Source organism: Vanessa tameamea, chromosome 13 (assembly GCF_037043105.1).
Source record: "Vanessa tameamea isolate UH-Manoa-2023 chromosome 13, ilVanTame1 primary haplotype, whole genome shotgun sequence".
In the NCBI taxonomy this organism is placed as follows: Eukaryota; Metazoa; Arthropoda; class Insecta; order Lepidoptera; family Nymphalidae; genus Vanessa; species Vanessa tameamea.
The window spans coordinates 6135529-6160164 of record NC_087321.1 but is presented as its reverse complement, the minus strand read 5'-3'; the positions used below and the strand labels follow the sequence as shown (position 1 = coordinate 6160164).

The window sequence follows — 24636 nt, the reverse complement described above, 5'->3', positions numbered from 1 at the left end:
ACATATTTATTGAAGTACGAAATAATTTTATTACAAAACTTATAAAATCTTACGTAATAGATAAGGATACCCATATTACGATTATAAAGGCTCGCATTTCCTCAATTTTTATCGAAACAATAAAATATACTTGCTTTACAGTTATCAACTTATCATATTTATCACCCAAAAAAATATTTTATTTATTAATAAATATTAACATTAAAAGGTAAATTTGCGAAGTAACAGTTATCAAAGATAACATTTTGTTCATAGATAATAATTGTCAGATACAATTTAGAAATCTCGCGCCTTTCATTTTAAAGCAAGCAAAATGTTGTATAGAAACAAAATTCGAATAAGATAAACAGACAAAAGTCCGCAGTTACATTAGCAGCACATCAATGACGTGAATGTAGCAACGGAAACCTATTATTAAAAACAGTTTCTTGTCACTGGGTCAGAAGTTAGGTTATTACTTTCGTATCTTAAATATGTTATCAAACTAAGATAATATTTAGTGATTACAGTTATTATGTTGAATAACTAATGTCTTATTGTATATACATTTATATACTGATTTAAAACTATAGGTTTTAGTGTGTGATTTTGAACAGTGGAAATTTATCATGAACTGATAACAACTAGATACTTAGTGTGTTTTCGAGAAATAAGAACCTACTCATTACTATTTAAATATGGCTGTAAATTTTAAAAAGTGTTCTAAGTTATTGTCTACGTTGTGTAATAATAATAATTACAGAGCATTGTCAACAACATGCTCAAACAACACAAAAGTGTCTTTTAACTGGGAGGACCCTTTGAATTTAGATCGACTATTACACGACGATGAAAAGGCAGTCCGGGACTCGTTGAAAGCTTATTGTCAAGAGAAACTAATGCCTAGAGTGGTTCAGGCAAATAGAAACGAAGTATTCGATCGGGCGATTTACAAAGAAATGGGCGAGTTAGGGATTCTTGGGTGCACCATTAAAGGCTATGACTGTGCTGGAGTATCATCTGTCACTTATGGGCTCATTACGAGGGAACTAGATGGCGTAGATTCTTCATATCGATCGGCTATGAGTGTACAGAGTAGCTTAGCTATGGGAGCTATTTACATGTGGGGTTCGGAGGAACAGAAACAAAAATATTTACCAAAAATGGCTAAAGGTGATTTAGTCGGTTGTTTCGGGCTGACTGAACCGAATCACGGAAGCGATGCCGGTGGACTGGTTACAAGGGCAAAATATGATTCTAAATCAAAATGTTACATTTTAAGCGGTTCGAAAACATGGATAACGAATTCGCCAATTGCAGATGTTCTTATAGTATGGGCTAAAAATGAAGAAAATAAAGTACGAGGTTTTATAGTAGATCGCTCTCAAGTGAAAAAAGGACTAGACACGCCCAGAATCAATGGTAAATTTTCTTTGAGAGCTTCGGCAACGGGCATGATATTGCTCGACGAAGTAGCTATACCGGAGGAGAATTTATTGCCCAACGTAGTAGGTATGAAGGGGCCTTTCGGATGTCTCAATAACGCGCGATACGGGATCGCTTGGGGCGCTCTCGGTGCGGCTGAAACATGTTTGCGGATCGCTCGAGAGTACACATTAGATCGGAAACAATTTGGAAGACCGCTCGCCTCAAACCAGCTGATACAGAAGAAATTGGCTGACATGATTACAGAAATAAGTCTCGGTTTTCAAGCTTGCTTACATGTAGGACGTCTAAAAGATGAAGGTTTAGTGGTGCCCGAAATGATATCGCTGCTAAAGAGAAATAACTGCGGGAAAGCTTTGGAAATCGCGAGAGTAGCTAGAGACATGCTCGGTGGTAACGGAGTGTCTGACGAGTACCACATTATAAGACACGTCATGAATCTAGAAGCCGTTAATACATATGAAGGCACCCATGATATTCATTCTTTAATTTTAGGTAAAGCTATCACTGGAATACAAGCATTTTATTAGTTACGTAACGTACCCGTACGTAAATGCTACTTTTGCATGATATTGTGAATATATGTAATTATTATTCTTGTTAAGTAAAATACTTTTTCCTGTTAATAAATTTGTTATTTTTTATTGAACCATCTTATTATATTTTATTATAAGTAAGCAATGTGTTACTGTATATTAATTACAGTTTCATAAAGAAAAAAGAAAATAATAGTATGATATTAGAACAAAATAATTGGAGGCGCCGGGTATCGATCCCGGTACCTCTCGCATGCTAAGCGAGCGCTCTACCATCTGAGCTACGCCCCCTGATACATATATCTTCGAAATTTACGATCACATGTTTTTTTTAATACTACATAATAATTTATGTAAATAATAATATATAAGTTTGTACTTCTGGAATGCTTATCATACTTTCAAAATAAAAAAATAAAAATAGCTTGTAAAATATTTTACAGAAATATTATTAAAATTTAGTCAAGTTAAAAAAAACAATATATATCTTTCACGTTAAGAACGCAAATCATTTTCCAAGTCTTATTCGAAAGTAATTGTATTTTTAATATGAAACGCGTATAATTCACGGGGGTCTTAAACAAGCAAAATATTCCCTTAATACAAAACGTGTTCCTTTAAATGGTATCATAAAATACTTATGTAATAACATTTTCTTGGGGCATTACTCTCGGGAGACAAGGATGACTATTTTGAAGATAATAAGGGGAAATCGTTTTTCTCCTGGAGCACAATTTTGTTTGATAGCTGAATTTTTCCGAGATCTCGAGATGTGCCACAATATCACGACGGTATATTTATTTTAATGAAACGGCGAGAGAACGCTTTGTACATTACGCTGTTGTATAGACAATAGAAATGGGTACGAGGTACGAATGTTGTTAATTTATTTTCTGTTCGCTTTTTATTGTAATATAACATATTGTCAAATTTATGCAATACCTAATTTTTTTTTTTTTTATGTTAGATGTGGCAAACGAGCAGGAGGCTCATCTGAAGATATAGGTATTATAGAACATTGGCTGAATTTAATAATTTAAATCTTTATTGAAAAAACTCGTCTTTATTCACCAGTCGCTGAGAACCAGATATATGATGGGCGCTGTATCAAACATCTTGAATCCTTCTACTGGCGACCCAATGTTTGCGGTGTTGTTGGTAAGTTTAGTAGCAGGCTAATATGATCTGTGAATACTAATAGGATAATGATTTAAATTCAATGCAGTCACTTTTAAAGGCTTTATAGTTTGAAATGCATCGATACTGATGTAGAAATCAAATTATCGGCGACGTGTCGGTATCGGCTGCTCGATAAAAAATGACAACACGCTAATTAAAGTTATGATAAAATATACATTTTTTTCATAGAATAGGATTCAGACAGGTAAATAGTCCACCTGATGGTATGTTGTCACCATCGTCGATAAACCTTGGCGCTGTAAGAAATATTAACCGTCCCCACGCATGTATTCCCCAAATTTGGGAACTAAGATGTGCCATCTCCCAACAACAACAACACTAATTATTGTTGTTAGTGGTAGAATATATAATGAATGGGTGGTACCTACCCAGTACCCAGTATCAAGTATATTGATAATTGTAAGGTAACAGTTTAAATTTACCCTTGTATCAAGTCCTACATCATCAGGCGGCGTTACTATTTAATAGTGGGTTTATTAATAGTATCTATACTAGCACGTAAAAAAATATCTCGTTTATTAATTATATTCCTAGGATGCTAACGACGTTGGCTACTTTGTATCCGGAATATATCCGTGTGAGTGACAGTAAAAGCATAAAAAGTACTGTTACGTTATTCTTTAGGTATTTGCGAAAGTAAAATTTTTATTTTTCGATCGTACATAGTTCAGTTACGGTAATAGCCCACCGAACTAAATAATAAGTATATTAAGCTTCATAGAAATAAGTTTTTTATAAGTGATGTAGAAAATATAAGGATAGGGCGGAAATGAGCTCCTTTGTCACACAACATCTAGTAAAATATCATTTTATGTGGACCATCACCCTTACTGTTTATTACCTCAATAAGCTTATGGTGTTTCGAATGGGAATTATTTTTATATTCTCGTGAAAAATAAAAAAGGGGGAAGAATGTTTTATCCATTCACATTCTTATAAATAACAATCTGAATAGGTACAGTATTTGATGCGTATGTTTTGCTCGTAAACTAAAATAAGTATTAAGTGTTAAAAGCTTATAAATGAATTTGCTATTCGTTTTTAAAAGGAGTTTTTATTTTCATTGATATTGATGCAGTTTAACTTTTTCAATTTAGTAATTAAGAATAATTTATATTATCATTTTTTAGTTTTGATCTGTTATATTTAGTTGAGGCAAGATCGTTCAGGGGTTAGAGCACGTGAATCTTAGCTAATGGTCGCGGGTTCAAATCCAGGCAAATAATACTAGTTCTCACACCAACCCGCATTGAAGCAACGTTGTGGTATTTGCTTCAAACCTTCTCTAAAAAATCGGAGGCCTTAAACTAAAAGTAGAACATTAACATGCTGTTACTTTACGTTACAATAACAATAGAATGACAATACAAAACAATGAAAATAGTTTTTTTTAATAAATTAGCTTGTCACTATGCGCATGATGATGTTAGCAACTATACAGATAGTTTATACACATTAACAGCCTGTAAATTTCCCACTGCTGGGCTAAGGCCTCCTCTCCCTTTGAGGAGAAGGTTTGGAGCATGTTCCACCACGCTGCTCCAATGCGGGTTGGTGGATACACATGTGGCAGAATTTCGTTGAAATTAGACCCATGCAGGTTTCCTCACGATGTTTTCCTTCACCGCCGAGCACGAGATGAATTATAAACACAAATTAAGCCCATGAAAATTCAGTCGTGCCTGCCTGGGTTTGAACCCGAAATCATCGGTTAAGATACACGCATTCTACTAGGTCATCTCGGTTCAATCGACGGACAACCAGCTTTACGAGGTAAAAATGTGAATTTTTTATATTATCGGTTAAGATATACGCGTTCTATGTATAACGTACGAATTAAATTCATTTATCAATTAAATATTGCAATAGAGTAATATTGGTTCTCATTAGCCAGCTCGTATTGAAAATAGCTGACATAAACAAAAACAGTTCCGAGCAACGAATTTCATTTCACTAATTAAACCTGAGTTGATTGAACGCAATGCGCATAATGCAAGGATATATTTATATTTTACATTATACAATCGTAATATATCACATCCACCAAACCGCATTGGAGCAGCGTGGTGGAATATGCTCCAAACCTTCTCTTCAAAAGGAGAGGAGGCCTTAGCCCAGCAGTGGGAAATGTAAAGGCTGTTAATGTAAAAATGTAATATATCACATAATGTAAAAACTAAAAAAATATATTTGTAAGTCATCGAACGCGCTAATCTTTGATCTCTGAAATTGATTTTAAAAAAATATTTTTGCGTTATATAGTACATTTATTTAGGAAGTTTATTGTAACATAATGCTATGATCAGCAAAGCAGCAATGTTTAACGTGGGCTAAATTAACGGAACAGCTAGAAGTATAATATTTATCAAATTTTAAGTCTTTAACTTGAAATATTTCATGTATCATATTATAGTTGGTATTATGTACTGATTTTTATTATCTATATGAACTTGTTATCTATTAAGGTTGTATATGTATATATGTTAATATTTTAATGCAAGGCTTTTATCATAAATGAATAATTAATGATAAAATATAAATAATAATTGAGTCCCTACATTTAATCCTTAAATAATGATGATTAAAACGAACTTAAGTGCATACTCGTATAAAAAACGTACGATTTACAATATTTAATTCAATTCATTTGTATATAATTTGCTGTAGTGTGTTTCATCGTAAGGAAATCTTTATATGCCACACGTGTATTGTTTAACCCGCATTGGAGTAGCGTTGTTGCAAAAGCTCCAAACCCACTTCGAACACTTCAAAAACAGGGAGGAACTCCTTTGTCCAACAGGGATACTTACTGTTACTTTACCTTGATGGGACCGTGACAGATACCTTCACGCGAGTGCCAATTACAATGTTTCAATTTAATTTGATAATCATTTAATGCATACTATACGACGAAAAAAGATATCATGTATATATATACTCTATCACCAAATAGCTTGGGATTATAATTGTATTGAAAGGAATTTTTTTTGGAACAAAGTTCTTCTACGCGTCTTCCTAGAGTGAACTGGCATAAATCGTCACGTAATAAAGGAAAAGGCGTTATTTTCCAGGCGACTATTCCCTCTCGTTTCTTTCTCTCTGTCTCTTTCTATTACGTTCGGTTTTATATAATATTTTTTAAACTTATTTTTGTTCCTAATTTAATACACAATATTTTTTTTGGTGTGACATTTAATTCTGTCCTTAAACGTTTTGATTTATTTCAATGTCAGTTATTTACTTACTAGATAGCAAAAGCAGCTTCGTTCAAACTGGGTGTCCCAAGACACTTCTTTTAATTTTTTATAAGGTTTTTAAACATCTTTAAAAACGAGGAAGTTATTGATTTTATGTACAATTTATATGTGTATACTCCTTCGTAGTGTTGTCAATGGTATAATTTGATGTATATTTTTATCGATCCGTTATAATTACACCCAATATTTGCGCACCATCACTAAGTAGGTACATTACTTTAGACTTCAGTAGTTATACAATTAATATTATAAGATTTATATGCTTACTTAAATAAAAGTGACCTGATTAATATTATTTAGTATGATACGGAAGGAATGGCAATCCCAATGGAATGAGTTCGCTTTGCTTGGTTCGGTTAATCAAATCCAACTCAGGTGGGTTCTAGTTCGTAACTTTCTATTAATTAATGTTTTGTGCTAAAATATTAATATTTTATCATACAGCAAAGGAAATGTATATTAGTTTGTTATTATTTGCATCACGCTGCAACGCCGGGACGAGGATGTGAATGGAACGATGACATTATAGGAGTTATATTTTATAACTAAATGTTTCTCGCGACTTTGTCCGCTTCCATTTTCAATTCGTGAGTTCAGTTAATTACTTGTCTAAGTCATTATCCGAGTGAAGGCAGTAATTGTTGTGAGGTAACAAACATACAGGCATAGTTACTTTAGTATTTATAATATTATGTATTAGTATAGTTTATTTTATGGCGTCGGTAGGCGGATTTGCATATGGGCCATCAGATGGTAAGTGGTCACCACTGCAGATAAACATAGACGCCGTATGAAATTTTAATCATTTCTTACATAATCAAGGCACCATCTTGGGAACTGGTTATGTACCTTGTGCCTGTAGTTACACTGGCTTACTCACCCTTGAAATTATTTTATTATAACTGTTTTGCGGTTGAATATATGATTAGTTTGTGGGCACCTAGACGGACTTACACAAAGCATTAAAACAAAGTTAAAATTAGTTTTTTCACACAATAATTAAATTATGTTTTTCTATGAGTTTTAAACAATTTTTACTCTAAAAAAGCATCATTTGTAAAATTTGGGTTATAAGGAACGACCTGCAAAATATTCAAATTTGAAAGTACATGCAAATGACTGCAGTGACGGAATTTTAATACAACGTATAAAGGAAAATATATGTTGCTTTTCTTTATATATTTTTGGAAACAAGTTAAGTTAGTGATGCAGATTTAAGGAAATTTTACCTATTTTTAAAGTGTTAATATGTTTACAGAAGTAAAGTTTAATACCAAAATAAAAGGAGAACCAATCGTCTCCAGACAGTATGTTTATTGACCTATCTTTGAACTAATTACAAATACTATTTCACGAGAAAAAAAATGTAAAGATGCATTAAATATTTCACCCATAACAAAATTGATTATACTCGACCCGCTTCAAATGAACCATTTAGTTAAACTCAGGGTCTCGATCTAAAATACGATGTTCAAAGCCTCTAATAGGATACTAGGTTAATACAGCTCTATTATGCATCCGAACTGAGCTGGATATGCGGCTTCGCAAATTTACTTCTATTTGTGTGACGAGAACGTTTGACATCGCACTAGAGTTGTACTAATACAAATTCAGGTTTGCTTTGTTCTGTGAAATAGTAAATAACGTAATATAATCACCTCTCTGTATTCGATTCCCATCACTATTTGATTAACAAAGTTAGATGCGAATAGATGGATTTCAATTGTAATTTGATGTATTTCGGTATTGGGGTATGATCTATTTTAACTGAAAAAACTATTCAAAAGTTTCGCTGCGTACATTATTTCCTGCTTTAGATTTTTTTTATACGAACTGTGCTCACTATTTTTTTTGTCGTGTATCTAGAGTTTATGTATTTAAATGCATGATAATATAAAAAAAAATGTTCGTACATTTTTTATTTTTGACATTTCTCTAAATTCCAAATTACAATAATTAATTACCATTGTGTATGTTATTTTTTTAGGTAATATTACATTAATAGCTTATAAATTTCCCACTGCTGGGCTAAGGCCTCCTCTCCCTTTGAGGAGAAGGTATGGAGCATATTCCACCGCGCTGCTCCAATGCGGGTTGGTGGAATACACATGTGGCAGAATTTCGTTGAATTAGACACATGCAGGTTTCCTCACGATGTTTTCCTTCACCACGAGATGAATTATAAAAACAAATTAAGCACATGAATATTCAGTGGTGCTTGCCTGGGTTTGAACCCGAAATCATCGGTTAAAATGCACGCGTTCTAACCGCTGGGCCATCTCGGCTTGGGTAATATATCTCATTTGTATTCAATTGTTTCTTTCAAAATATCACATTAAGATAATTATTTATTATAATAATAACGGAGCGTGTTATTTTAATCCGCATTTAACGTCGCAATGATAAAAAACGTATTCATATTAGCTGTAAGTACATCGTAAAAGTAGAACATAGCGCGCGTTTCCCATTGTAAAATGCGGGTATACTTTTCCACACCCGTTGTTTTTCATGAAACTTTTCACATTCAAGTTAGAAAAGTAGATCAGTTGGATAGTTTAGAGTAATTTGCATCTTTCGCCAAATCTGAATTACAATAGACTAGGAAAAGCAATTAATACTTGAAGTTCACCCATTTCGGATTGGAGTCGGATGCTCTTTTGAATTTTGTTGATTTACTTCAATGGAACTTTAAACGCTTTTAGGCATTCGAGTTCACCTAATCAGGAAGAAATAATGGTTTCCATTCGAACCACGTTTAATGTATTCTTTAACAACTTTTGCGTTGAGATTTATAATGTCTATTATAAATTTGGGCGAATTAAATTAAATTATTAGTTTCCTAGAATGGTTCATATCATTCAAACATAATCATTATTGAAAACTTGCAGAAAACGTATACGATTTGAATGCTTTGAAGTAACTTATTTATATTTTTTAATTTATTTATACTATTAAAGAAAAACAGTTGATAAAAAGAGGAGAAAAAGGTAAATAAAAAATGGTTCAGCCATTTTGTTCTTTGCCTATACATATATTTGTCTTTATTAAATCGTTTGACAATCGAGTATTTAGCAAACACCAGCGGAACTCGTCCTGACTTCATTTATCCCCTGCCTTACACTCGAAGACCGCTCTACTTGTCTCATGACCAAGACAAAGTAAAGCATAATCTAAAACAAAAAAAGTATAGACCACGAATTATTGTTCCCTGTCTATCGCTAGAGCCACTTGGACAATGGTATCCAGGCAACTGCACTGAACTGTAGAAATTCACATTGTTTATGCAAAATTGTTTGATTCTGATTATTATCAACGGGATTTCGTATTCCTACTAAGTGTCTCTGCGACTTCTAACAGTGTGCAGCTGAGAACACGTGAATCTTGACCGAAGTCGGGGTTCATATTCCGACAAGCGCCACTGAGTGTTTAATTTTTTTTATAATTCGTATCGTGCTTATCGGTAAAGGAAAATATCATGAGTATACTTACATATATCGTATGGAAACCAGCCTAATGTGTGTTTAGCAATTCACATAGAAGCATCTTGGTGGAATAAGCTCCAAACATTCGTCTCAAAAGGTGGACGAGGACCAGTCAGCCATTTACAGGATGTTAGTTTACTTTACTTTCATACCTAAATATAATATAAAATAAACACGTTAAACGTATTTAGACTTATTTTCCAGTTACAAATACAATGATTTTTTTTTATATATTTGAATAAATCTGTTTATCCGGATCCCTAAGATGGGTCTACGCTGTATTGTTATTCACGATTCTGAAAGCGTTCGTGTGGATGCGTTTCGATGTGCAGTGAAGTGGTTTATGTGTTACATATGTCTTTTACATATGTGTGAATGAAATATTCACGCTGAATTGGGGTATGAGAGGGACCGAGCATATTGTAACTTATATTATGATGTAAAATTATTAAAATTAACGATGTAGTATACTGTCGTTACGCGAATTCGATCGTTATGGAGACAAAAGAAGCTCGAACGTTTTTTTTTTTTTGAAAGTAGATAGGAAGACTGAAAAATAAGTGAGCCGATATGAAGTGATCATCGCCTATTGGCTTTAAAAGAAAGATGAACCATTTCTTACAGCGCCAATGCACCACCAACATTGGAAGCCAAGATGTTATATCCAATGTGCCTGTAGTTACACTTGCTTACTTACCATTCAAAACAGTACACAACAATATTAAGTATTACTGTTTGGCGGTAGAATATGTGTTCAATGGTTGGTTACCCAGGCGGGTTTGCCCCAAGGTCAAATGATATAATAATACAGTGTCGTTGATATTTGTTCACTCAAAGCGTTACATGACACGCGCTAGGTGAATAAATTGCAATCATCGTTTTAAATTGATTTCGTGTATGTAATTTTCAATATAAGCCAGCTTATGAGAATGTCAATATTTCATTGTATTTTACGATTTTTGTTGATATATGAAATTAACACTGTTATTTATTGAAATAACTGTTTAATTTTAAATGTATTTTTGTTGACTTTCTTTGAGACTTATTTGGTTGTACTTTTCTTATATTCTATATATATATTACTGTCAAAGCTAAATTTTTACAATTCAATGTTAACCTTCTTGTTATAAACTGACATTGTGTGAAGTTTAACATCATCCCGTTGAGTTGTATCCACGTGATAAAGACAAAAACATGTCTTTTGAAATGTAATGTTTTCTATTTCAAATTTATTATATTTAATAATCTTACTATAAAGTTTTTATTCTAAAATCTACATATTTAAAAGTATGAAGATTAAAAATCCTTATATTATTTTAGTATTAGATACAACTTTTATACAAGTGTTATGAGAATCATGACTCGTTCAGTTTTCATGAAAAATGAGCGAATATTTTAATATCCCGAGTTTTTTTATAAACAAAGATTTTCATAACGCTAGGTCGGATTTAATTTGAAAAATTCTTTAAACCCCTTACTAATAGTGTGTAGCAGTTGAATACTATTTATTCTTCATTCGAATATACTTTTTATTAAAAAAAGAAAGAAAATTTTGTTTTGTTATACTTTCCTTAGCAAAGCCATCATCATCTTTGAATTAATAAACATTTCATTTACTGGTCTGGTGAAATAATATAAAGCCAAATTGTATTTATTTTTTTGATTTTGTTATTTAACAAATATGGTCTTGAAAGTATTTAACATGCACATAAAATCCATTACAATTTACAAAGGTATGTATGTCTCTATAAATATTTCTTCCAGCCAACCAAAACTTAGTAGTATTGCTAATATTCTAGAGGTAAAGGAAAACCTATTCTAAGACTCACAATACATAGCAATTCATGTTTTTTTTGAACATTGTGTAAATAATTGTTTTAATGAAACGACAATTTATATTTATGTAAAAAGTAATTAAAATAAAAGAAAAATCCTTTTTAGGTAATCTTCGTTCTAGTTAATAAGTAGAACTTAAAGATAGATTTAAATTATTTTGACACATTCATATTAATAATATGCTCCTATTATAATATTTATAATTTGTTCTTCGAGTAATCGACCGATTTTGATGAAACATCATGGATTTTTATCATGAGTACTAGCGCGATTATATTTCGGAAATGTCGACAAAGATTTTGGTAACTTACCAATTATGTAGCCATCTTTAGTGCAAACTTTTAACCCACGTTATCCACAAGCAAAATTATCGCATACTACATTCAAATTAAAAGTCTAAAAAACTTAAATACGTTAAAAGGTAACATCCGATGCAAATTGTTTTAAAACACGAACTTACCATAATATTAAATTAAGTAAAATTCTTTATACAAAAATTATTAACGAAATTAATTGACGAATTAAATAAAGACAAATACAAATACCAATACCACTGTATTAATAAAGGCCGCGTGGTATCATCGTGGTAAAATAAACAGCACTACTGTCAGCAGTCAGTACTATGAAACGAGGTACTTAAACTTTTGTTTTGTAAAATGTATGCGGACGTGTAAATGAATCACCTGACGGTAAGCCTGTAGACTTTACTTGGTGGTTTGTGCAAGCTCGTCTGCGTAGGTACCACCAATTTAACATATATTCTATCGCCAAGAAGCAATGATTAGTTTTGTTGTGTTTCAGTGGTGACCAGTCAACACCAGGCTCAGTTGCTCATACGACTACCTATACTATATAAAAAAAACATTGGAGATGTAAGCCAATTCGCCATTAACCTGTGGAACTAAGATGTTATGTCCCTCGTGTCTGAAGTTACAGTAACTCACTCATACCTTACACTCACAACAATACTAAGTATCGCTTTAGAAAATAAATATTATGTAACACCAAATCCTTGTACTGGATTTTTTACCAAAGATTTGACTCTTCACTGTTTTCATGTAAGACGGGACCGATGTAAATGTATTCACATCGGCGCTCCACGATAGAGGCCGTCATTTTTTCCAGGAAACCAAAGTCAGTATTAGTTCTCTTGCTATTACGACGAACAATTCAAGATATCTTCATAATAGCATGAACGTCTATAGTTGTACGATTTAATTTCGTTATAAAATTACAAGGACCTTGACTGACCGTATAATTCTAATAAATCCACCTTTGTTCCTGTTGCATTTGCTCTTGTCAGGTACGAGGAATTCTGGGAAGGAAGACTTTTTTTAGATATAAAAGTAATATTATAATCAAAAGAAAAGCTATTTGAACGAAAGAGTCAAATATGTCGGAAAGTTTGTAATATATTCTTGGCATGTACATTGTACATGACCCGAGATCACCCAGACAAGCATCACTAAATTTTCTTGTGCTTAATTTGTGTTTATAATTCATCTCGTGCTCGGCGGTGAAGGAAAACATCGTGAGGAAACCTGTATGTGTCAAATTCAACGAAATTCTGCCACATGTGTATTTCACCAACCCGCATTGGAGCAGCGTGGTGGAATATGCTCCAAACCTTTTCAAAGGGAGAGGCCTTAGCCCAGTAGAGGGAAACTTACAGGTATGTATTCGTTAATGTTTGTTGTACTTATTATTGCAATTCCTGGATTACGCAGTGGGACCTTGCAAGTCAGCCTATGCAGCCTGTGCCGTAAATTGTACTTTGTGTACCATACGTGTAACTATCACTTACAAGTTAGACAGTAGATCCCTTTGTAACTTCAACCTTTTTTCTCTTCATTCCCCAAATCGACTTTCTTCGTCATTTTCTGGTAGCAGCTCGCCCATAATGCGCATCGTTTGGATGCATTTTGCAGTAGTTCGCCAGTCAGTCGGGAAAGTATCCTGGGATACTTTACTACATCGAAATAAAACTCGCTATACTACTCTTATCGTGGAAACAGCTGAGGCAAGCCGAGCTACTGGTATATCAATACACAATGCGAGTTGATATCAACTTTCATACCTAATGTTTAATCAGCAGGCTGCACTTGGTAAGCCAGATTTAAGGAATAACTTTTGTTAAAAGAGACTGCTGTTTTTTATAGACTTCAACAAAGAATGTGAATCTGGGGATAAAATTACTAATATATCTACTTACAAATATTACACCGTCATACATATTATTTGTTCAAAAAAGTACTGAACCCGCAATCTTATTTAATTCGCGTATGCAATGTAAATTTCTATAAATTCAGATTGTAATCAATTTTTAAGCTACGTACATTTAGCTTGAATTACCCATTTCAACGGGACGCCGTCATTCAGTAAACAATAAGCCTTCTCAATTTAAAATTTACTATATTTTACTTTAATATTCTTTGGGCAACCGAATTCTAAATTTATAAAAAACTTTTCTTTTTATTAGTGCTGCTGTCACATTTATAAATATTAATAAAACATATAAGTATAATTAAAATATAAATAAATATAATTCAGAGAAAAGGGTACACTATAACACGAAAATTAATGAAAAAAAAACAGGAATTGTTTGCTTTCCTAAGTAAAGGATAACAGAGTTAAAATTTTGTTTGGGATATTTAAATATTTGTTTAATCCACGCCAGGGTTTAGATATTACAATTGTTTGCACAGGGATTATATTGGTATATCGTAAAATCGCTCAAAAAAATTGTTCACGCAAACAGGAACACACGCGGAAATTAGTAATTTTCCAAATTCATAGGAGATTCTACTATATGTGACGATGTGTAAAATTTTTGCTCTCGACGTCGCTCTATAATTCTGACCAAAATGATCATCCTCTTGGAGTTCAATTACGCTCAATTAATCCTAAGAATAATTTGGTTTAAGTGAGTTAATTTTAACATAAGCGCCGAAACATAAAATAGAATGTTTTTATTCTTAACTCCAAAATTAGAATCAACCCAAAATTACTTTTGTACTTTTAGTGGAATCTTCAATAATTTATTTTGCTATTTCTGGTCGGATGCAATCCTCACACACAGACAGCCAGAAAGGAAGCTCTCTTCCTCTCTTTCTGACTATTAAATAGAGACTATAGTGTAGTGTATCATACACAGTCATATAGAGTAAAATGTATTCAATTCATTAAAACATGCACGGGCACACACACGCATATCACTTTAAATACAGTATAATTTTTTCTACTTGACTTTACCTAAAATTGTAAAGAGTCGCCGATATTTTGACTTGCAAAATCGGATCCATTAAAATATCCAGACAGATGGTTAAAAACATCTTTGCAAAATGTATTTAAAACGACAGCATCAGTTGAAAGTTTTTTGCGATCAAATGTAACCAACGGTCATATAGCTGTTAAAAAAAAGTTTTGGATGATTGCCAGAATGTCGTCTGCTGACTTAAAATATTTGACAATATCGGTCAATTTCCAGATAACAAATAGAAATGATAAAAATTAATGCAAACTTTGAATGAATTATATTTTTTCAGTGTGGTTCAGCTAGGCAAATAGAGGTAGCTTTGCATTGAGAAAAATTAAGTCACTTCTTTTATTAACATACATATATAATAATAGAAATTTACATTTTGTGAAAAAGCTGTTCCTTTACGCATCAGTGCATGAAAACGCAATTGAAACAAATGACAAATAATCATTTAAGATGATCGTTTCGTCTTCTTCTAGTTATATTGATTTTGTATTGCAATTATAGAAATAAAATAGAATTTAATAAGTACTTTATTGTTAAATCCATACTAATATTATAAATGCGAAAGTAACTCTATCTGTCTGTCTGTCTCGCTTTCACGCCAAAACTACTATACCGATTTAAATGAAATTTGGTACACAAATAGTCTAAAGCCTGAGAAAGGACATAGGCTATAATTTTTAATTGGAAAAAAGGGTTAAAATGGGGGATGAAAGGTTGTAAGTTGTTGAAAATATTGCCATTTTTAGAACTAGAAGCATAAAACTTATATTTAAGGCTATATATATTATATCATGACACCTACTAAGAAGTGAATTTTGGAAATTCTACCCCTAGAGGGGTGAAATAGAGGTTGAATTTCTTATATAGATTAGTCTGAAAGTCCGTCATTTTGAAGTTAGAAGCATGAAATTTTATTTTTGGGCTACTGATTAAAAATGTATAGATACGCATTTAAGCGTATATTTTACGCGTAAAGGGAAAAAGAGGTTTTGACATTTCGTATACAGGTTAGTCTGGAAGTCCGTCAGTTTGAAGTTAGAAGCTTGAAATTTTATTTTTGGGCTACCGATTAAAAATGAGTTGATTCGCATTTAAGCGTTTCTGAATATTCTACCCTGAGGGCTGAAATACACATCAATGTGGTATACAAAGAGGTCTTAACGTAATTTTTTAAGGTAGTTTGTAAATATATTCATATTCTACGCGAGCAAAGCCGCGGGTAACAGCTAGTTTTTAATATGTTGCGCCCTCACCTTAGTTGTCCTCGTGCACTGAGCGTCGTAATATTTGTTAAACTGTTTTGATAGAACCTTTGTATTGATAATGATAATTATATTTAATATACTTTGTCAGCAATATTATGTAAGGTCTCAATAAATCCAGTCTATTGTTTACTTATTCAATATTTTTTATTATCATTTACATGAACATGTATGTATATAGGCATGATTTACAAATTTATTATTGCATTTTATTTAAATTCAGCGCTCAAATAAGTAGGAAATATTTTATTATTCATAACTCGTTTCAGCGATTTACGCTGAAAGGCTTATAAAACTGCAAAGATTAGGTATATTTTGTACCTTGAGGTAATTTATGCCTACTCTACACCGTACGAAGTGTAACTGGGACATCTTATCTTAAAAATTCAATATGGCTAAACGTACATGGATTGCGGGATATATCACGTGGAAGCAATTTGAGCACCTCTCCTCTGAGCACTAAACGTTATTTATGGTAAGCCTTCCGCACTCAGTGGATTGCTCACATTTAGTTTCTAACAATTTTTGGCGGCGCTCTATTTGTAAGCTATCGTAGGTGGGTATTAAACTGTAATACCTATATGTTTATTTAATGTACCTACTACTAATAAGCAATTTTTTTTAAATTTAAACATAAAGTACCAATACCCCATTTTAAGGAATTACGTAAATGCCTATTTACCCCTTGAATTAAGGTTAAAGCTTGTACTAAGAGTGGGGACTACAATATACAAATGGGGTCGGGTTCAAACCTGTGACTTTTTACATCGCTAGATGGCCCGGAAGACATTGCGGTATTGACGCGTCAAGAACCTTGTCATATGTCATTTACACATAAGTATAACCTGTAACTTATGGTTTGAACTATGAAATTCTTTATAATCTAGATTTTAAAGTACTATAGACTTTGTTTTTGTCTGTTTGTTTCTTTTAAAATAAAAACAAAATTTCAATAAAGAAATAAAATCTTTACATTTGCACTCACGCTCAGATTCCAACAATGACGATCTCTTAATAACATAAAAAACGTCTGCAGTACCAACTTAAAAACGATAAAAGAGCTAACCTTTATTTTCCTTTATATATTTAATTAGAGATGGTTAGGCAAAGAATGCTGTATCTGTTTCTTTCAAATGTCAAATCCATGATATCAAAAAGAGAAATCGAAATATTTATCTAAGCAATTTTAAATAACGTTTTTTAGTATGGCTGATAATGTTTACAAATACGTAAACTGCGTAAGTAACATTTGATGTCCCAAATAATATTTAATAGCTTATGCTCAACATTCAATTAAACTTTTACAACGCATACTTCCGCATATTTCCTTTTTTAATCAAGCAAATTGACATTTTACCGATAAAGTAAATAACACAACTTTGATTATTATAATAAATTGATTCCATTTATAACACAAATTACTTCCTCTTATATTATATAATAATATATATTATAATCAATGTTCAAACTTCGTTTATTTAGTGACTAATGACCCATTTTATGAGACGCCTTCCAAAGCCTTCGCTCTGGATACAATGGGCCGCTTAATTTTAACAATTACCATATTTTTTAACTTAACATCTGTTGGTTTATTTTTCAGAGATTTTAATTATGATTTTCTCGTACACAATTTTGTTGAGAAAGTGCTTTTCATTTGTTTATTAAAACAAGGGCCGACGTGAAGTTTACACCTTAAAGCGGAATACGTTTAGCTAAATTTGTACATTGTTATTTTCACGAAGATTAACTAAAAAATATTGACAATAACAAAAAAATAATACTGTACTTTGTAAAAAAATTACATAGTGTTTAAATTTTTGCGTATTTTAATATTGTTTCATTAATGTTATTGTTTATACGTAATATATTTTATAATTCTATTTGTATAAATCAAAGCCTTTCATCTTTTAATCTACTCGACGTATTTTGATACAGTTTTCACTAATAGAAAAAGTGTTAAATAAAAAATGTTATTTTTGTAATAAACTTAATAAAATGATAATAACTGCTTATTTTTTCTCTGTTTGTTTATTAATACATTGCTCCCGTGTGATGCCGGAGCGGGCGCTAGTTATAAAATATTTACGAATATATAAATTCTTCCACAAATTCAAACAAAGTCAGGTAACATTACGCCGGAATTCAGTTTTATAGTGACTCGATAGTATTAAATAAAAGACTGATGTTCGATTCCTATTGCACGACTACAATAAAAGAGTTTACAGTTTATAATAAAATTATTATTTATAAGCAAATAAAGCAGTCAATTTAATTATTTTCACGATACAAGGGTTTAAGTGACGACATTTTGGTGAAATAAAAGAAAAATTATCGTGATGTTTCCAGCAGTAAATGTTAACGAAAATTAATTTCTGTTTGGGACATTTGAATATTTGTTTAGGCTAGACGTTATAATATTATTGGATCGTCCAGTAAACAGACCGCAAAATTAATATTTCGTCGTATTACATCGAATTACTGGTCGTGCGAATTAGTGTATTTTACTATCCCTTAAATATACTTTTTAAATTTAAAGTAAGTAGATAGACAGGTACCAGGACTACCTATAGGTATTTTAACACTAAACATTGGATACTACATCGCCAATCCAACATAACCATAACCTAAGGAACTAAGATTTTATATTCCTTATACCTGTAAAATAAAATTACTACTGTTGTTTGGCGGTAGATTTGAGATGAGTGTCTATCTACCCTGAGTTGACGTTTCTTCATTTTTCAGTACGTTTTTGTTTATGTATATAAAATTTAATATAAAAGGGACGTGTGGATAACTTTTGTGTCACAGCAGATGCGGATATAAAAATTTCATCAAGCACGTTCGTGTCCGACCTATACCAATTTAAAACGTCGTTTTACGACACCCCTCAAAACACGTACGAGAATGTACCGGGTGCTATCGTATATACTTTTTCTCAAGAATTCAATATGGCTATATTATGTGAAATTTGTGATGAATTGTGACATTTTATTAAAATTGCTCACAAAATATGCTATACTGATTGAACTGTTGATTTAGTCCTAAAATACCGTTGGTATCAAGTTATTTTAAACGATCCGTTTGTGGGTGATAAAATTTTGATTAAAACAAGCGTATACTAGTGAGACTAGTGTCTTATAGAAATATGAGCTGATGTATGTACAATGTTTAAGTATTAATATCAGTTGTTGGCCTTATTTGGTTACTAGCTACACTATATGCTGATAATTTTTGCCGTCCCAACGTAAACCCTACTCTAACATAGCCTTCTGGCGTACTGTCAAATATTATATTTACTAACTAAGTAACAATGCTAAACAATGAAGATATTTTGATTTAGATACAGACAATTTTACTAGTTTTTTGATAACTGTTATATTCTTAACAACAGTATATTACTCGTTGTTCAAGGTGCTTGTAAGGTCGCACTCCACGAGGTCTTGGGTTTAAGGCTGTATTGAGTCATAAAAAATATAGAGCTTTTCGCTTTTGTTTGTTTTCACAATCGCAACCTGGATTTTGGAAGCGGTTAGTGTGTATATTTCGGTATCTTGAAAAGCAGGTTGTCCGTTCATCTTGCGCCTGGATTCATTCCAGTCTAGTAAAATTTTCTATCCTAATGGATTATGAGTGTATTATTATGCTCATAATTTTGCGCTATATGCCTCGTTGATCTAGTGGTTAGATATAAGATCGTAAATCCTGAGGTCCAGAGTTTAAACCCAGCCAATGACAAGTTATTGAGCTCTTCTCTCTAAAAATTTACAATCGCAGCCCGGAGTCTGAAATTGAAGTATCCTTACGTGCTTTGAAAACCGCGTAAAGTCGTTGGTCTTGCGCCTGATATCTTTCCAGTCTTGACGAGTTACATTTCTAATTGGATTTTGACAGTATTTGCAACACACATTTGTGCACTATAATAAACGTATATACGTCCAGAAAAGATGACTAGTTTCTTAACACACTTACTGCTGTCATTATGTGTGTATTACATATACATATATGATGTCTGTGACTTTGACATTAGTTTATTATATTTTAAGAGATGATAATGATTCCAAACAAATTCATCCATTCTCTAACCCAACGCGAAATTTCATTTTTTATTTTATGCTTGCCTCCTTCGTTGGTATATTAGCAATATGGCTGCAGACATAAATCTCTGGTAATTTCAATTAAAATTTATTGAACCTCTAGAGCTAGGGATGCCTTGCGCCTGAACTCTCAGGTCGTGTTGGATTGGCGTCCTATCGGAGTATTAAAGTGAGGGTTAGGAGAAATCAACTATTTTCGCGCGCACTTGTAATGTTTCCTACAGTAGCCTTTAATGAAGTCGTTGTTATTATAATTAAGTGTTCGTTTAGTGTGGCATAATGTGCTTATTATTTTAAAATAAAATAAATAGTTTACCATAATTTTGAGTTTCGATCTAATATGCAACGTTCAAGTATCATTAATCCAAACAAGTGAGTAGGTAAACAATATTTATATCGTATCATATATTCTACCGCGAAGAAGCAATACTTTGTATTGTTGTATTTTGGTTGACAAGGGTGAGTGAGCCAGTGTGAGTAGTTGCACGCAATACATATAGATGTACAAGGGATATAACATCTTAGTACGTACGTACCAAGGCTGATGGCGCATTGACGATGTAAGGAGTGGTTATAATTTCTTACGGCATCAATGTCTATGTCTACGGGCGGTGGTGACCACTTGCCATCAGGTGGCCCATTTGCCCATTCGCCTACTATTAAGCTCTTGTTTTAGCTTTAGTAGATCCAAAATTCGTTCTCAGTGGCCTAACATTTGTTGCCCAACAAAAATTCAAATAATGTTGAATTAAAAAAACATTAAAAAATAATAGATAGATAATAGTTGTCCTTAGGTTTGCTCAAAATATGTCTAATATCGTGCCTAAAAAATTGGATCAATTGGATAGTTTAGAGTAATTTGCATCTATCGCCAAAATCTGAATTACAATAGACTTCGAAAGGCAATTAATACTTGAAGTGCTTCCATTCCAACATCGAGTCGGATGCTCTTTTGAATTTTACCGATCCACGTGAATAGAACTTAAAATGCTTTTAGGAGATCGACCCACCTAATCATTATGAAATGATGAACCTTATTTTAACATTAGTGGGTGAGTGTAGAGGATACATATTTTGCATCCAAGAAGGTCTTTTTGTATTTAATTTTTATCGATTCAACATTTTAGGACTGAAAAGGTCGCAAAGAAATCGCACATAAACTCAATTTTATAATATTAAAAATTTTTAGTAGATTTATTAAGTCTACGGGTTTTTATTCCGTTCTATTGTTATTAATAAATAAATATATATATCTATGTCACCGAAAAATTGTAAATACCATTAGATTACAATCTATGTCGCATTACTTTTCAGTAGATACAATCTGCTTCATAGAAAACAATTTGGATTTACGTGGGGTCGCTCGACTACCGACGCAGGTATCGAACTTATAAGAAATATCTATGAAGCCTGGGAGAGGTCGCAGGATGCCTTAGGGATTTTCTGCCACTTATCCAAAGCCTTTGATTGTGTTCAACATGAAACTCTGGTCAGGAAACTATATCTGGAACTATATATGGAATTAGAGAATGTGCACTCGACCTTCTGACTTCTTATCTTAACAATAGAATTCAGAGGGTTGACGTTAAAGGAACAAGGTTTCCTGGGGTCTCAGTTGGTATGGGGGTCCCACAAGGATCAATTCTTGGACCTTTTCTATTCCTCATATACATAAATGACTTGCCCTTTCTTGTTGGGAACAAACATAATATAGTATTGTTTGCTGATGATACCTCTTTGGTTTTTAAAATTAATAGGAAACAGGTACAGTATGACGATGTAAACAATGCTATGTCTAATATAATACACTGGTTTAGCGTAAATAATGTTAGGCTGAATAATAAAAAAACTAAAATTGTAAAATTTAGCACACCAAACGTGCAAAATGTAAAAACCCGATGTACTTATCAATGGGGAATCGATGGATCCAGTTGAAACAACTGAATTTCTTGGCCTTACTCTTGATGCCAAGTTACAGTGGCTCCCCCATATAAACGGATTGGCGGGTAGACTGAGTTCTGCGGCATTTGCGGTCAAAAAAATGAGATTATTTACCGTTGTTGATATGGCTTGCCTAGTTTATTTCAGTTACTTTCACAGTATAATGTCCTACGGTATTATGCTTTGGGGTAACACAGCCGCTATCCATACTATATTTGTGCTGCAGAAGAGGGCTATTCGCGCAATCTATAATCTAGGAGCCAAGGAATCATTAAGGTATAAATTTAAAGAAATTAAGATATTAACTGTTGCTTCTCAATATATATTCTGTAATGTTTTGTTTGTACGGAAAAATATTAATGTTTTTATGAGAAAATGTGATTCTCATACCATTGGTACAAGGAACAAACACAATCTTGTTACTCCTGTTACTCGACTGCATAGAGTCAGTAACTCTTTTGTGTGGCAATGTATACGGTTCTACAACAGGATCCCAGAAAGCGTTCAAATGCTTCTGTTGCCAAATTTAAAAAAATTGTTAAGGAACGCTTGTGTGCTAAAGGTTACTATACAATTAGTGAGTTTATGTTTGATAGCACACCTTGGGAATGAAACGATCGCCTCCTGGCTGTTTCTATTCATATACAATTATGTATGTAATTAATTTGACAAAAAAAAAAAAGACCCACTGAGTTTCTTTCGCCGGTTCTTCTCAGGTCAGCCTTTTTCCGAACCGGTGGTAGTATTTAATTTGTGTTTGTTTGAGTTTGAGTAGATTATTATATACCGAAGCTAAGTTATATTATAAAAACTCTAACCTAACCTACTATCGAAATTTTTGTCGTTTTATTTTGAGTTAAGCCACCGTTCACAATTCACAAATATATACATTGCATAATTATTATAAACAGTTTTAATATAAACTGATTTTCAGTAATAATTTGAAAAGTGGACACATCGCATCTGTGTATACAAAAATGTTTATCCCAATCCCAAAGGATTGGATCCATTTACAGCTACCTATTGTGTATTGTTATTCATGAATCAAAAAGGGTTCTGACGAGTAGTTTGATATACAGCGAATGTACATATATTACTTTAGACATCGTCTTCCCAAAGTAAAGTGTAGGGTTTTGTTAAGAAACTTTAGTCTATTCGTCAGCTGTCTATAACACACTTAAACGTTCAGAAGTATCTTTTTAATTTCATAATGAAGAGTTACGAAAGTGAAGAGAAGGCACATAGAAAATAAAATTTGTAAGTAAATTAAATATAACTATTTAATATAATATAAATTAAAAAAAACCCTCAGTTGCTACTAATCGTACTACTAAGCACTTTCGAATTGTTACTTTACAGGATTATATTGAATATAAAACTATCACTGGTTTTAAATGTATATAAATAAATAAATAAATATTGGACAACATCACATACATTACTCTGATCCCAATGTAAGTAGCTAAAGCACTTGTGTTGTGGAAAATCAGAAATAACTACGGTACCACAAACACCCAGACCCAAGACAACATAGAAAACTAATGAACTTTTTCTACATTGACTCGGCCGGGAATCGAACCCGGGACCTCGGAGTAGCGTACCAATGAAAACCAGTGTACACAGTACTCGACCACGGAGGTCGTTATATAGATTCTAGTTAGAATAAAAATCAAAAAACGATTATGGTAACAACAACTATTAATATGATAGATATAAATACCAATTATGACCCACAGATACGAAGTCAAAAGTCATAATAACGTGTTATGTGTGACATTGATTTACGTAATAAGTAAAGTTAAATTTAGTGTGCCAAACACATACACACACACATACACTTATTCAATAAGTTATATATAACATATATAAATATACCTACTTAACTCAGGAGTTATAAGTGAACTATATAAAAATGTATATCAATACAGTCGAGGATAGAATATATGAAAAATTTGTAGCAAATTTCTTTCTAAATATATTATATAGGTACCGATCTTAAGTGTTTATGACTACCCTAAAATCCATTCACAGAACACCATATAAGTAGTTCCTCTTAAAAACGAAAAACGACGCAAATGCTTTGACTGCAGGATCTATCATGCGAAAGCATTTGAACACCTCCTCTGAACACTAAACGTTATTTATAGTAAGCCCTTTGCACTTAGTGGATTGCCTATTGAGTTTCAAAGCATATTTGAGTGTTGGATTTGTCTCACAGTCTAATGCAAATGGTTAACAACCAGAACTCAGAGTACAATAATAATGTTTTGCCGTTACCCGTAACGATCCACAAATTTTCGTTCAATGTACACTAATTTTCATTTTGGTAACAAGATTT

General features: G+C 32.6%; 1 protein-coding gene and 1 non-coding gene across 2 annotated transcripts; one reads left to right on the top strand and one right to left on the bottom strand.

The window, feature by feature from the left end:
• Positions 1 to 397: 397 nt before the first annotated feature.
• Positions 398 to 2076, top strand: LOC113397889 (glutaryl-CoA dehydrogenase, mitochondrial). Its single transcript, XM_026636416.2, has one exon. The coding sequence runs from the start codon at positions 678 to 680 to the stop codon at positions 1953 to 1955; it is 1278 nt and encodes a 425-aa protein (XP_026492201.1). The 5' UTR covers positions 398 to 677; the 3' UTR covers positions 1956 to 2076.
• Positions 2077 to 2179: 103 nt separating this feature from the next.
• On the bottom strand, positions 2180 to 2252 carry Trnaa-agc (transfer RNA alanine (anticodon AGC)). Its single transcript has one exon. It is a non-coding gene; the product is annotated as a tRNA-Ala (tRNA).
• Positions 2253 to 24636: the final 22384 nt, after the last annotated feature.

Excerpts from the sequence above, each read along its gene's own strand:
- LOC113397889 (XM_026636416.2), top strand. The coding sequence starts at position 678 with ATGGCTGTAAATTTTAAAAAGTGTTCTAAGTTATTGTCTACGTTGTGT.